The 16250-nt window shown below is 43.2% G+C and overlaps 1 protein-coding gene across 6 annotated transcripts in view; it reads right to left on the minus strand.

The window, feature by feature from the left end:
• LOC138299775 (cytosolic phospholipase A2 gamma-like) overlaps positions 1 to 16250 on the minus strand; it is a 380498-nt gene that overhangs the window by 128466 nt on the left and 235782 nt on the right. For 5 of the 6 annotated variants that reach the window (XM_069238318.1, XM_069238319.1, XM_069238324.1 and 2 more), the window contains one exon: positions 7582 to 7704. The exons of the other annotated variant lie outside the window; for it this stretch is intronic. In XM_069238318.1, the coding sequence (XP_069094419.1) occupies positions 7582 to 7704 (123 nt within the window). The remainder of the gene's footprint in view (positions 1 to 7581; positions 7705 to 16250) is intronic. 6 annotated transcript variants of the gene reach the window in all.

Genomic DNA, 16250 nt, shown 5'->3' on the forward strand with positions numbered 1-16250 from the left:
GTCCACAGTAGAAGACATAGTTCAATCCGGTGGGTCCTGAGGGTCCCCAAAAACACCATTGTCCCTCATAAAGGTATCGGGAAGGCCCATGTTAATATATTCCAGAACCCCCATAATGCAAAGATTATTATACTGTCAATTTAAGCAGTTTTTCCATCTTCTTCAGACATTTGGTTACATTGGTGGCCTTGCCTTTAATCTCAGAAATCCAACGCTTTGTGCCATCCAGCCTGACTTTATGACAATCTAAGCGTTCACCCCTGCGATCCAATCTACTTGTAAGGGTGTCGAAGCAGGCGTTGATGGATTTAAATCCGGCTTAGAGTTTGGCCACAATGGCTGCAGTACCATTGAGGGCCGTCACACTGTCTTCACGGGGGGGCCTCCTCAGAATCTAAAGGCAAATGTTGGCATTGGGCGCTCCTATGCTGATCAAAGGAAAGACTTTTCTGTTTTGGATCACCTCACCCCATGTGGATTGTATAAAAGGATAGACACTGTGTGTAAGGGATGGGTGTTGGTGGTATGCCAGGCCACAGGAGGCAAAAAGGAAGTGGCTGGGAATAGTGTGTTGTTGATGCCTGGCCCAGAGTCCAAGCGCAATGGACTGTTAGTTATCTCAATTTAATATTTTTATGTTGTGTGGTCTTTTCAGACAATTAAACTGTACTTCTATAAAGTATTTTTTAGTGTGATACATAATATAAAATTGTGATATTAGTTAATTTCTAAATATAAAAGTATAGTATTTTCCTGAATATCTTGCCGTAAACTGTACCTCCAGCCAAAGTCCAACACGCTCCTTAATGTGGTTAAGTTTGGAGTGGGAATGCTAAACTCTAACACCTCAACACAGGACCCCAAATCAACACTTTTCAGTTTGGAGTGGGACTAGTTAATCTGAATGCTCCAAAGTCTAACATTTTCCTTACTGTGGTTATGTTCGGAAAGAGAAGCGTAAATCTGAACTCACCCCCCCTGCAGACAGTCTAATGCTTTTCCCCAGTGTTAAGTTTGGAGTGGGGATAATAATTTGCAGCTCCCCAAATTCTAACATTTTCCTCAGTATGGTTAGGTTTGAAATGGGAATAGTAAATCTGATTTCCCCAAAGACCAACACTTTTCCCCAGTGTGGTTACATTTGGTGAGGGGATAATAAATGGGAGCCAATCTAAACCCAGCACTGTATGAGATTGGAGTATTAGTTGGGAGGTGGGAGGTGGAAACCACTTAGAATAAAAAAACAAAATCCTTGTCTGGGTGAATCACAAACGTCCCTAAAACAGCCTTTGGTAGCTTGGCACAAAGCAGTCAGGCTTAACTTGAAAACAATATGTAAGGTTCAAAATAATACCAAAAAGAGTTATGGGCTAACCTTTGTGATGTGAATAGCGCTTGACAAGGGTAATGTTTAAAGCTGATCACAATGAAACATAAGTGGGATACAGGGATCAGGTTTTCCCTAGAGGAAAGATTTACCTTCGGACTTAGTTTCTGGAATTGAAGTCAAAACTCCTCAGCTGGGCAAGGTAGCATGCTGTGTCTGAGAAGGACCCACATCATCAGATAGCCACTGGATGAAGCCATTGACTTTTAGAGGGAAAGTTTGAAATTCTAATCAGGAGAGAAGATCCATCGCTGGCTGGATACATTTTGTGCCCTCTGTGGAGTTCTACCTTAAGGCTCAATCTTTCAGGAGGACTTCATGAGGCCATACAGCTTCTCCACCTGGTCCCACTGGATCAGATTTGCTGCTGTTAACAAAAATGTAGCATACCCAATCTGAATTTTTCACCCACTGGTGAAGTATCTATTTTGCTTGGAAAATTGGTCCCATGTTTCAGGAAACTTCAGGAGGTGGACACTTTGTCACTCCTGATTTCTCTCCATTACATTTTGATTTGTTTAAGAAATGTGATTAACTCGAGAGGACCTCTAGAAAAATATTTCTGCTCATCAGTTGAAACCAACTCGCAGGTCACAGCCTGACTCACAAGTAAAGTTGATATTGCAAGCTGCCATTTTAGAAGAGGTATTTAACTAACATTTTGCGGCTGACTTTCAAATCAAATATGATTGGTTTGTGAATTTCACACTTTTAGAAAAAACAAAACCCAGGCAGATATTATCATGACTCTTTGACCACAGATTACATGTAGTAGGTGCAAGGTGGTATGGTCCAGATGATTAGATATAGAGGGTGGCTGCTGCACATGTCCATGGTGGGTTATTGGTGTGTAGCATGGGTTGGCCACCCATGCTGGCTTAAATTCAGGGAGAGTCTGCAGGTCAGGACCTCCTCCCAACCACCTCTATGCATAACAAATGGTCATGCACAAAGAAATTAGGCTGACCTCAGTCGGTTGGGTGCAGGGACCCTACAACCAAACCACACTGCAAATGGCTGAAGTCTGTGATGGTTTTATTCCCAAGCTGGTTTTAGCAGAGGCTTTGGTCACAATAGTCATCCTGTTTTCAAATCCAGTTGGGCACAAACAAAAGTCTGGCAGCAGGGGGTTGCAAATAAGTACATTATTTTATAAAAACATAAAAGTGACTGAAACATATAGATTAAAACTGAGTTATATTTCTGACTCAACGAGTAAATCAGGATCCCAATGCACACAACACATGCTATGAACAGCAAATTGACAATAGCACAGAAATATAAACATAGCCATCAATAAATCAATATAGTGTGTGGCAGAAATTATGACCTGTGTTTTGTGCATTGGTAACCATAACTGGCTAATCTCTGTGGTTTCATGCATTTGATCTACAACCGTAACTCAGTATTTATCTATGTTTTTTCAGTGAATATGTAAACCAATCAATAGATGAATGGTTGGATAGATAGCTAGATAGCTAGATAGCTAGATAGATAGATAGATAGATAGATAGATAGATAGATAGATAGATGGATAGACAGACAGATAGATAGATATCCTACAAAGTATCCCCCTGACATTGGATAGAAAGACTCCAATAGGTACAAAATATTATCTGCCTTTTTGTTTTTTTCAATTTGAGCTACTAATTGTGCTTTTATTCTTAATGCCTGCAATCACTGTATGTGTTGGAAAGTGGATTATTATTAAGGGCAGTTAGGTACCTACACTTAGTAACAGGCCACAATCCCACACTAGGTCCAGTTCAAGGTCTCAATAAATTAATACTTGCTCAACCCTTGGTAGCTTAGCTCATGAACAGTTAAGTTTAACTTAGGAGACAGGTGTGTAAAGCATTTAATATCAACAAAGCAGTAAATAGGTATAACTCAACACACAATAAAAATTTGCCACCAATTTATACAAATATGTAATATTTTGTTATCTTCAAAATTACACTAAAATTACAAAAATCCAAATAGGGAACCAGAGATATGGATTTTTGAAGATTAAGTGCAAAAATGTGCTTTCTAGTGCCTAAAAACAAAAAGTGCCAACCAGGGACATCTGGTAGCACTTGACTGGGAAAAAGTCAAAGTTTGATGCCAACCGCAATGGAGCCCAAGTCAGATACACTGAGCTGTAGGCCACGGTCAAAATTGTACCTTCTGACTTATTCTCTTTGTTTGGGCTTTTTCTCTTGTCGTTGGCTGAAGCTTCCCTTCAGGCCAGCTTGCGATGCAACGTCATAGGCTTGGGTCAGGGTGAGGTCCTAGTCAACTCCTGGATGTCTCATCAATGGAGAAAAGCTTCAGGGCTTCAGCTGGACAAACCTGAAATTCAGGCTAGGTCATGGTTCGATGTTGCCCGAATGACTCTCGTCGACCTGTAGGTCACCTTATGGAACATTTAAACTAAGGTGCTCCAAACTTCTGGATCTTCTCCCTGAAGTCCTTTTTGGGTCTTTGAAGTGTCCACAAACTTGATCTAAATTTCTGGAAGCTGTGAGGTGCTTCCTGGAAGATGCAAATACCGTTTCCGGAATGCACCTGGTCAGACTCCTTAAATGGCACCTGGATGCTGGTCAGCTGGGCTCTTCTTGCAGGATTTGATGCAGGGGACTCTGGTCAGCTTCTTTTATTACCTGTAGCTTACAGGGCGTCCACTCCTGGTGCTGCAGAAGCAAGACAAATTATTCTTCTTGGTGAAGCCCAAAGTGTGAAGCTGGTGCAGTCTTTGTGGGTGCAGTCCTTCAGGTGCAGACCAGGGGTACAACAGGGCAGTTCATCTACTCCAGTAGTTTCTTCCATCAGGGATCTGCATTGCTGGGCAGCTCTGCCATAGTTATCCTTGTTCTAGGCTGGCAAGCAAGGGTTACTCCTGACCAATGGGATTCAGGGTGCCACCCTCTGGGGTGACCACTTCTTGCGAAGTATGGCAAACAACAATCCGAGAAAGCAACATTCTTTAAAAACCCAGCTTCGAGAAAATCTCTCCATGGAGGTTACATCTGGCTGAGCCCACCCACCGATGTGGCTAAGTTTCCCAACACACACCTTCCAGCCCCTCTCCTAATCTAACTACTGGGGCTTCCATCTAGCTGGGAGAGAAGGAAATGGGTGGGTCTGGTTTCTGTCCTAGTTGGCTTTCCCTTCTTTGAAAACCAGTTTGGCCATTCTACCCCCATCCTGATTTGCCATCTGCTGCAGCAGTTCTCCTCCTATCAGATGCTTCATTTGTTCCCGCCAAGGCCACTTCATACCTCATTAAGGTAGCTTGGCTCAGGCTGCCAGAGGCTGACCAATCAGGAAAGGGCACTACAGGGCTGAATTTGGCAACTTTCAAAAAAGAGTTCTAAAACTTTCACTGTGCTAGTTATAAATGCAACGTCGGCAAGTTTTTGGATTTATTCTAACTTTTAATGTGATATCAAACATGATATTTTTATCTCTTTTCTAGCAGAAATAATGGAATAGGAGTCAGAACCACGAATGCTGGAACCACGCATGACTAAACAACGCGGTCGGAACCACAACCGCATTGTTACCATGAATGCCTTTGCCACGAATGCCTTAACAACGATTTTTCGTTGTAAAGCCATTCCTGGTAAAGCCATGTGTGGAACGGCATGCGTGGTTCCAGCATGCGATTCCCCCACCCCGACCTCCCCACCCCTAAAACAATCATACCCCAACCCCGCACCCACACCCCTAAAAACTATTCTACCACTACCCCAACCCCACCCCTCAAACTACCACGACCCCTCACCCACCTAAAATTTAAACTCCCCGACCCCCACCCTGCCCCTGAAAACTAAAAATATCCCAACCCCCACCACTCCTCTAAAACTACTGCAACCCCCCACCCCCCTAAAACCTAAGCTACCCTGACCCCCCATCCCACCCCTAAAAACTAAAAATACCCTGACCCCCCCACCCCGTCCCTGAAACTATGGCAACACCCACCCCCAAAAACCTACACTACCCCAATACCCACCCCTAAAAACTAAAAATACCTAGACCCCCACCCCGCCACTAAACCTAAATTACCCCGGCCCGCACCCTACCCCTAAAAACTAAAAATACTCTGACCCCCCCACCCTCGCCCTTAAAACTACAGTGAGTCCCCACCCCTAAAACTACTGCAACCCCCACCCCCTAAAACCTAAACTACCCCGACCCCCTCACCCCTAAAAACTAGAAATACTCCAAACGCTCCACCCTGCCCTTAAAACTACAGCAATTCCCAACCCCGTCCTTAAACCTAAACTACCCGACCTCCCACCCCACCCCTAAAAACTAAAAATACCATGACCCCCCACCCCGCCCCTAAAACTACAACGACCCGACCCTAAAAATAAAACTGCCCGACCCCCCATCCTGCCCCTGAAACTACAGCAACCCCGACCTCACCCCTAAACCTAAACTACCCCTGCTCACTAACCCGCCCCTAAAAACGAAAAATACCCCAACCCCCCACCCCACCTTTAAAACTACAGCGACCTCCCACCCCTCCACTAAAACTACCACAAGCCCACCCTAAAACCTAAACTATCCCGACCCCCCACCCCTGCCCTTAAAAACTAAAAATACCCCAACCCCCACCCTGCCCCTAAAACTACAGCAACCCCCCACCCCGCCACTAAAACTAAACTATCCCAACCTCCCACCCCACCCCTAAAAACTAAAAATACCCCGATACCCTCACCCGCCCCTAAAACTACAGTGACCCCCCACCCTCCCAAAACCTAAACTACCCTGACTCCCCACCCCACCCCTCAAACTACAATGACCCCTCCACCCCCGAACCTAATACTAAAAATGCCCCAACCCCCCACCCCGCCCCTAAAACGGCCCCTGCCCCACTTACCTGATCGCATCCTCCAACAAAGCCAACTCACTTCTTCTGTGCCTTAACCATGCATGTGCGTTGTTCAGCACATGCGTGGTTAAGACACAGAACAACAAAATCGTGGTTAACAAAAGCGTTGTTCTGCTTTCGTTGTTCACTACTTTGTTGTTCAGGAGTCTTGGTTGGGGATGTTTCCCGAAATAAGACTTTATTATTTTTAAATAAAGCCTCTCAATGTTAGCCATTTGAGCCAATGTACTACAATAGGGTCTGGCTTTTTTCCCCTCACCAGGGTTTATAAAACCTATTTTATAAAGTCCCTGCTTAAATTTACACTGCACCCAACCTTTGGGGCACCTAAGGCGGACCTTAGGCCTGACATATGGAAAAACAAGGTAGTTTGAGACTTTAGAAGTACTTTTAAATCTAAAAATTGTATTTGGGGTTAACTTTAATTTAAAAGCAGCCAGCAAGGCAGGCCTGCTTTTACAATGACACCAGAGACCACAGGCGTGCACCCATGTGTGTCCTAACTACAATGGGGTCCCTAAACGTTCACACTCTAGCATATACTAAGGACTAATAGGCAGATTGTCAGAGCCAATTATAATTATGTCTGATCTGCATGCACCATTTTACACAGAGCACTGGCCCTGGGACTGGCTAGCAGTGCCCAGGGCACAGTCAGAGTTAGCTAGCACCAGTGTCGGTGAAAACGTTTGGGGGTGATCAAGGCCAAAATGATGACTTTATAGCAGTATTTATTTCATATAAATGTGAAAGACATACTGATTTAAGCAGTTTGTGACATGTGTGATGATGCAACCACATATTACTAGGACTAAAGTACCCTCTAGTGTTCATGACAAGGATATTGCAAGTCACCACAGAGTTGCATGACTAAATAAGGAACCAGGCCCAAGGACAAGTTCCTTTATAAGGTCATGAAAGTTTGAGGTTGAGAATATTTTATTATTTGTAGTGCCTCTTTCCCACAAACAAAAATTACAATCCAACAACCTCCATTTCATGCATTTCATGGAATGCTATCCCAAATATTGCAAATGATAAATTAAAACGAAATACGTCTATCTTGAATGTGCCAGACCTATCAACTTAGACCATTTTCAGAAGAACACATTGGATGTATGATTTGCTTATTGTGTCTTGCACTTATACATATATCACCTTTTTTCTATCGTACATTACTCCTGTAGTTTGAAAATCCTTTGAAGTGGAAAGTATGTAAAAAATTGTACTTCTCTTAATATACACAAAATGCATATTCCTCAGTGTTCATAATTATCAGTAAATATGTAGGTCTTGTGATCAAATTATTTACCTTCCAGTAGTTCTTCTAGTCTCAGTAGCTCTTTCTGGCCAGCCTCACTACACAGCTCTTCAACAGACAGGGTCGCTATGAATTCAGCAGCCTTGCAACATTCACATGTACACTTTACTGGAACTGTAAAGGAACATACTATTATTCAGAATGTAAATTACTCAATCCACAATTGACACCTTTGATATGACATAAGATAAGGTGGAATGTTTGAGTTAATGTTGGGGGACAATTGATGAAAGCAGGTATGATATTCTGTCATTTGCATTTTATTTAATTTACTTGGGTATGGACTAAAACAGTATTAGCTAACTTACAAAATTTCAAATATTTGACAAAAAGCTGTTTCAGCTCAGCCTTTGTTGAAGTGTCACTTATATCCTAGATCAGTTCACAATTAGCACCCAAAAAGTGGGTAATTGGTTCACCCCCTTCAATCACTGCTTTGTTTGAAATGTCACCTTATTGATCAACCCACAGCTCCACTATTCAGTGTTTGGAGTGTCAAACATCATGAAGAATATCATTCTGAGGCTTGACTTGCTTCTGCTGTGAGTGTGCCTGGGGAAGGTGTAGGATCTGAGAAGAAATGGAGCCCACCTGTAACCACCACCATGCTGCACTTCCTACTGTCACTCCAAAGAGCTGAAATGTAGGTGAACTGATGAGGCTAAGGACAATCACACAGACTGCACAAGACGGTGAACAGTTATCATGAAGGGAAACAGCATATCTGATGCTGTTTTCCTTGGTGCGCCATCTGGCTGTATCTGAGTCACTGCAGGTAATTGCCAGGTTTCCCTTCTCAGCATAAGCCACTACAGTAAGCCACAGCGAATGGTCGCTGCTCTACAGAGAGCACCTGCTTCAGTGGCATCTGCACTGTAGGCAAAGAGAGGGCAACATGCAATCAGCCCTGTCTTTCATATAATTATGGCCAGCTTCAGCCCCATATGGACTGCCATGGAGGCACAGCCTCCTCCAAGTATCCGCATATATTGTCTGTGCAAGTGTAGAAGAGCTGGGGGGGTTGACCCCATATTATACTCCATCCACACACTTCATGAGAAAACCTACTTTTGAAATCTGTGGCAGGCACCGAGTCCTATCTTGCGTGTTTCAGCACTTCATATGGGGGGCATTTCCTTTTCTGATTCAGCCTTGGTATTATTTACCATTGGAGATCTGACTAACTCCTATCTCACGTGAGTCTATGTTTCCTGCAGTAGAATATGTTGATAATTTTGTAACCATGAAATATTTGATGGCTTGTTTTATGGTTAGTTTTTATGAAGCAAAATATGCTTGTACACATATTTTATTTCAGTTATTTTATTAACATAGAGATTTTGTTGAAAGGCTGTGCATAAATACGAAAGATGTTCAAAAGCAATGCAAGGTGTAATAGTCCTAAAATTAAGGAATTCAATCATACAGGGTAATAATCATTTACTGATGTCAATATATGTCTTAGCTACAAATATGAAATTCCTTTTGTCCCAAAGATTTCTTGCTAATATTTCTTAGTGCTAAATTTACCTGCGCTTTGATTAAAAAGCATCCGCTTTAGTTGTGAATTCAGCTGAACTACAATCCCTGTAGTAGCCCCTGCAAAGGAAGAGCAGCACGCTCTCCTTTTTTTGTATGTTTTTTTTTATTTTTAGTAGCACACATGCACTAACATTTCCTGATGTATCCTAAATGGAATATGCTAAAGCTCATTCTCATGCATATGTAGTAATGTAGCCCATCCTTTAGCTGCCTGAACTCTGAAGGATCTGCTAAAACTTTCACAAGATGGAAACTGTGATACAGTATTTTAGCAACATTTCAATCTTAGAACACATTCAGCCTAATGGAACGTTGTGGCCAGAAGGGTAGAGGTGCCAATTTAGGCCCCTATTGGGTGTTCAAGTTTTTCACCCAAAGGGTTAACTTTAATTGTGCAAATCACTGTTCTAAGAGTCTTCATGCAAACTACTGCCCCCATAATTCTAGGCCCAATGTCACAGGGCTGGTTTGTTCTGATGCAGGGTCTGTGCCCAGCATAACAACCTTTTACCACATGACACCCGCAGCAGTACAGGGGGACAAACAATTCCCCCCAACTACCAGAGTGGGTCATGCCTTCCCTGCAGAGATTGTTTACCACCCCAACGCCCCTCTTTCCATCAGCGCAGACTCTGACATCACCTGTCTGCTCAGAGCAGGTGAAAAATGCCACTGTTTTTCCTCTAGAACTGGAGAGATCTGCTGATAAAAGGTCTCAGTATTACAAGGTAATTGCAAGAATGTCCTGCAGAGATACTGACATGAATGGTTATGTTATATATATTTGCATAGGGCACTATTCCACTTAAGAGTATTTAGTACTGTGCAGGTGTGTGAGGCTGGCCCTGGTAGGTGTGGGAGGACATACTTTAAGTCTCAGGTATTCATCTTCTTGAAGAATTCAAGAAGCGAGAAGGAGGCTGTGATGTCATTCAAATGGTTAAGGAGTCAAGTAAGAGAAGTCTTGAACTAAAAAGAGTCTCAAACTCCAGTTCTGCTTTATTGAATGTGTGAGACATGCTAATAGCAGTCTGGCAGAGCAGAGGTGTTTGGAAGATTCATGAAGTGAATGTGGATGTTCATGTAGGCTGGGCCTGTTTTATGTAGTGCTTTGTATATTTGGGCAAGGAGTTTGAACTGTGCATGCTTATGTATCAGGACCAGTGGAGCTTCCTCAGGTATGGTTTCATGAAAGACTGGCATGCGAGGCTGAGGATGAGTCTGGCTGCTCCATTCTAGATGATCTGCAGTAACTTTGTTAGGTGATTCGAGAACCCGGAACAGAAAGAGTTCCCAGAGTCTAGCCAGGTGCTGATGAGGGCTTGAGTGACAGTCTTTCTGGTTTTGTTCAGAGGAGACTTGTTCAGCTTGAGACAGTTGGACTTCATCTAGGTTGTCACTTAAGTCTTGCAGGCAGTGAATTTGTTCTTTGTTTTGGGGGATTTGTCTGAGAGGGACAGAATAAGTTGCGTGTCATCCCAGAGAAGAGGATGTTGTGGGTGCAGATGGCATCGGATAACAAGATCATGTAGATGTTGAAGAGAGTGAGGCTGAGTGAGGAGCCATGAGGTACACTACAGATGAGCTCCCAAGCTTCAGAGGAGTAGGGCAGCAGTTTGACTGTTTGAGTTCTTCCAGTTAAGAATATATAGATCCATTCGAGGATTGGTCCTTGAATGCCGGATCTGTGCAGCCATCTGATCAGGATGGGGTGGGAGACCATGTCAAAGTTGCCGAGAGATCTAGTAGCATGACTGCTCAAGTTTCTCCTCTGTCTAAGACCACAAGGATGTCGTTTGATGCTGCAATGTGAGATAGCTCTGTGCTGTGGTTGAGTCTGAATCCTGACTGCATGGTGTTGAGGAGCTGGTGGTTGATGATTTGATAAGTGAAGCGTCTTTTGACAGCTTTTACCAAGAGCTTGGCTGGATGGGGTAGGAGTGAGATGAATCAGTAGTCTGTCTGAATGGTACACTCTGATGCCCTGGTATCCCTGCACCATAGCGCATGACTTACAGGGCCTTGTGAACAGTTCACTTTGATTTGAGCCCACTTTGTTTAAGAGATGTGCATTTGGGTTTTGGACAAACTGGAGTCAGAAAATAGATTTAACGATGATTCCAAGGTAAATGCTAGGACCATATGCCAAATATGGTTAACAAATGCATTAGAAGCTGGCATGCAGTGTGGATATAAATGAGAACATAGAGTGTGGCCCAACAGTTTCAACAGCTTCATGATCCTGTTGTTCTCCATTTTTACAGCACAAACTGCATCCGACATGCATAGTTTTTTCTTCACTAATTTGACTGCTAATGTTTCATTTGTGTTTTTAATGACATAATAGAAGTTGTCACGAGTGCTGTAACATCTGGGGTAATTAGCAGGGCATGGCGAGGGCACGAGTTATAGTTACCTTAGGCAGCAAGCTTATAGTTACTTGAAATAACTAATCATAACTGCTCAATTTCTATGGTGTTGTGTGAGTAAATTCAGAATTTAACTATAACATCCCTGTAACCTTTAGTGTTTTAAGTGAATTTCCATGTTTTTTAAATTCTATTTCCTAACTATACCGCCAATGTAACCTTTGGTTTCTTAAGTGAATTTCTATGTTTTTTAAAATTCTATTTCCTAACTATAGTGTCCCTGTAACCTTTGTTTTTTTCAGTGAATTGCTACAGTATTTTTTCAATGTAATTCGCTTTAATTATTAATATTCCAACCACCACCCTGCATGGCCTTCAGCCGTGCACAGCGTTGGTTGGCTCAAGCCCCTAAAAACACCCAACCCCACAAGGGGCCCTGTGGCCAAGCCCCTATAACCACCCAACCCCGTGCGGGGCCCCGCAACTAAGCCCCCATAACTATTCAACACCGTGCGGGACCCTGCGGCCAAGCCCATATAACCACCCAACCATGCTCAGCACACAGCCAAAGGTTGTGCACCACAATGATTGGCCACAGGGAAGCCAGGCCCTGCAACCAAATCCCCTATAATCACCAAGCCCCGCGTCTTTGTATGGAGAGACCTTTGAAATAAACTCTCTCCCTCTCTCTCTTCCATCCAATAATTGGATGGAAGAGAGAGAAAGAGGAAGAAAAAGAGAGAGAGAGAGAGAGAGAGAAAGAGAGAGAGAGAGAGCTTTTCAGGCATTGATGAATGATATACTTAGAATTAGATATTATCAAGTAAAAAGATTTTGATGACCTTTTGTTATGTACCTAAAGTATTTGAAGTAAAAAAGAAAGTAACACAGGGAAATGACCCCTAAAAACAGACTAGAATCCTCAACTTTCAGTGTGAGGGTTGGAGAAATTAGCCTCCAGGACAAAGATGGCTGTGTACGGTGCAGTGTCCAGCCATAACTATGACATGTAACCCAAAGAATTTGATTGGGACAAACCTCAATGTTCCATCACTTGGAATGCTTAAAATTAAAAACATCACCATAAAAACACACATACTACCATGAGATACCTGGATTTGATTCTTCAACTTTTTTATTTATTTTGTTTATTTTGGGGGATCGCAGGGGAGTCTCAAGGCCCCCACAGTCTCAGCCACCTCCTGACTCTTTCAGGAGTTGGCATTGCTCCCACAAGCAGGGGGCTGCTTTAAATAACAGCTCCCTGCTTGCTGGACCAATATTTTAATCTGTTTTCCTTGTGTCCTAAGGTAACTATAACGTGACCCCCCTCCAGGCTCTGTTTTTTCATCAAAAATCTTACTAGAAATATTACATTGATATTATCAATTATGTTATCAAAGATGTCATGAGTGCCATAATTTGTGGGGTAATTAGCAGTGCATGGTAAGGGCAGGAGTTAGTAGTTATGGCACAATTTATAGTTACTTGAGATAACTAACAGGTGAATTTGTATGGTAACTATAACTTCCCTGAAACCTTTGTTTTTTTCTGTAAACTAATGTTCATTACTACACGTTAATCCAACCACCTCCGTGCATGGCCTTCTGCTGTGAGCAGCGGCGGTTGGCCGCAGGGCCTGGAATTGAGCCAGACCTTATGGCCAATCCTCATATCCACCTAACCCTGTGCTGAGCACGGCCCTTTGGCCATGCTCGAAGGGAGTTGGACGCGTCCTGTCTCTTTGAGTGTGAGAATAAGTATGAGAGGATATATCTGGGAATGAGAGTGGCTGTGAGTGTGTGTGTCTGGGTGTGAGAGTGAGTGCATCAGTGTCTGAGTGAGTCTGTGAGTAAGCGTCTAAGGTCCTGAGTGGCTGTGTGAATGAGAGAAAGAGATTGAATAAGAAAAACTGAGGGAAAGAGAGTGAGAGGGAGAACGATAGAGAGGTTTTTAGGCTTTGATGAATGATATACTTAAAATGAGAAATTTCTGGACAAATTGTAAAGAAAATTTTGTCAATTAAAAAGAGTGAGATCACCTTTCAGTATGGACCTTAAACTTTTAAAGTTTAAAAGAAATGAAAGTAGGGAAATTACCACAGACACACCTCGACTAGAACCCTCAAATTTCAGTGTCAGGGTCCATGACCTTAACAGTCATGCCATAGATAACTGTTTTCTGTTTTTGATGACATTGCATGGAGAGACCATTGCAATGAATATCTCTCTCTCTCTTCTATCCCATTATGGGATGTTCCACTAGCAGAGCACATGTCTGCTGATATTGAAAAGCGTAGTCCGTTAGTAAAGGCGGAATAATGAGTTTCTAATAGGGAGTGCAAATATTTTATTGTGCATTAACCAATTTTAATGTCATGCCATTGATATTTATGGTGTTTTTCAAATGGCATAGTATGATGCTGTGTTAGTACAGTGTCACAATAAGGGCAGATGAAAGATTATCACTCGGTAATCTAAACTGATTGAGATAATAGAAGATTTTGATGTTTTCACCCTTCCATTCACTCGCTGATATCCACCATCTCACCTTTACATTCAGTCATTCATTCTTTCATCCATCAGCCTTTCACCATTCAGCACATCCATATCCAAACCTATCCATCTGTCTCCAAACCTACCCATAAAACCAATCCATGCATTCTTTCATTCTTCCATCCCTACATCCACCCTTTCACATATCCATACATTTTTTGCACTCCATCCATCCATCCATCACTTTCATTCAGCCGTCCATCCTTAGGCTCATCCATCTCCCCTTCCACCCACCCTTCAGCTCATCCATCCATGTACCCTTCCACTAACCCATCCATTCTTTCACTCACTCATCCATCCACACTTCCACTCTTCTGTCCATTCATGTACCTTTCTTTTCACTCATCCATCCTTAAATCTACCCTTATGTCGACCCTTTCACTCATCCATCCATACATTCACTCATTCATCCACCCTTTCACTCTGTCCATCATTCACCCTTACACTCCATCTATCCATTCTACCATCCATCTGTCCAACCATCCGTCCATCTTCCCTTTCACTCATCCATCCATCCTTTCACTGAGCCATCCATCATCCTTTCAATCATCATCCATCCATCCTTTTAACCGTCCATCCGCCCTCCCTTTCACACATCCATCTATTCCTTCAGTCATCCATCCTTCTATCCTTTCACTCACCCATTCATCAACCCTTTCCCTCACATATCCAGCCATCCATCCTTACATTCACTATGCCACCCACCCTTACTTTCACATTAATTATGAGCCTTTGTCTCTTGAGTTTAAGGCAGGAAAATCCCAAGAACTTCCTCTCCACCCCTGCTGTAGCAATTCCTGTGCCACCTATCCATCCATTGTTTCATCTATCCATTCATCCTTATACTCACCCATTCATTCTTTCCCTTATCCATCATTACATCCATCCTTTCTTGTATCCATCCTTCAATGCTATTACTCACCCATCATTTCGCTCATCCATCCAACTACCCTTTCACTCCGCCCATCCTCCCTTTTACTTATGCATCCATCCTTTCATTCAGTCATTCAGATCACTGCCTTTTTAATTTCTTATAGTCTGTGACTCTTAGCACCTTAGAGGGTGCTTCTTGATAACACACTGGAGGGTGATAATTTAAGTTAAATATGCTACTTATAGGCCCATCATGTCTCTGCTGGGCTTAACTCTGACTGAAAACTAAAACCCAGTGAAAGGCTGCTGTCTGTGTGCCTCTCTTTTTAGGTGGCTTCTGAATCTCTAGACCTCCTCTTACTATCACAGAATTTGTCTCCATTCTATAGGGGAAGTGAGTTCCAAGGTGATCCCTGTAGCTTGTTTCCTTTGCTTTCCTTCTTTAAGCTGATGGTGGTTATGCTGTAACCACTCTATAAAGTAGTGGGTCAAACATTGCTGGTGTTGCTGCACACTAAGGCCCATATTTATACTTTTTGACGCAAAACTGCACCGGCGCAGTTTTGCGTCAACATTTTTACCGCAGCCTAACGCCATATCTGTGCGCCGTGCAGGCGTCAAATTTATACTTTGACGCACGGCGGCGCAAATCACAGGTGTGAGTCATTTTCTTTGACGCACACCGCTGCCGCAAGTCGTAAAGCAAAACAACGCAAACGCGAAGTAACTTGCATTACCACTCCGCACACCGTATATGCAGCGTTTTTTTGACGCAATTGCGCCACAAACACAGCCATATCTGCAGAGGAGAGCCAAAATGGATCCCAGATGCCCCTACAGCCCCAGGAAGATGACAAAAGACCAGGAACCAGCCAGGAGGACCCACACAAGAACCAGGACACCTTTAATTAGAAAAGAAAGTGTCGCTTCAGTGCAGAGGAGCAGGAAATTCTGGTTAAAGAGGTGACGGAACACCAGCACCAACTGTTTGTCACATCAAAATTGCCTATTAGTAGGAGAGAGGCCATATGGCAACAAATTGTCGACAAGATCAACAGTGTGGCAGAAGTACGCAGAACAGTCATCGAGTGCAAGAAATGCTGGCATGACTGCAAGCGCAGGATCAAGGAAAAAATGGCCAGGAACAGGAAGGCAGCACTACAGACTGGAGGAGGGAGTCCAGCACACCAGGAGCCCCTGGACCACATGGAGGAGATGGTCACAGCCATCATCCCTGAGGGGATCGTCACAGGGATTCAAGGACAGGACAGCGCAGATTACCAGGAGACAACCCACATGCAGGGTAAGTCGCATGGGGAAT

This window comes from Pleurodeles waltl, chromosome 6, assembly GCF_031143425.1.
Source record: "Pleurodeles waltl isolate 20211129_DDA chromosome 6, aPleWal1.hap1.20221129, whole genome shotgun sequence".
NCBI lineage: Eukaryota > Metazoa > Chordata > Amphibia > Caudata > Salamandridae > Pleurodeles > Pleurodeles waltl.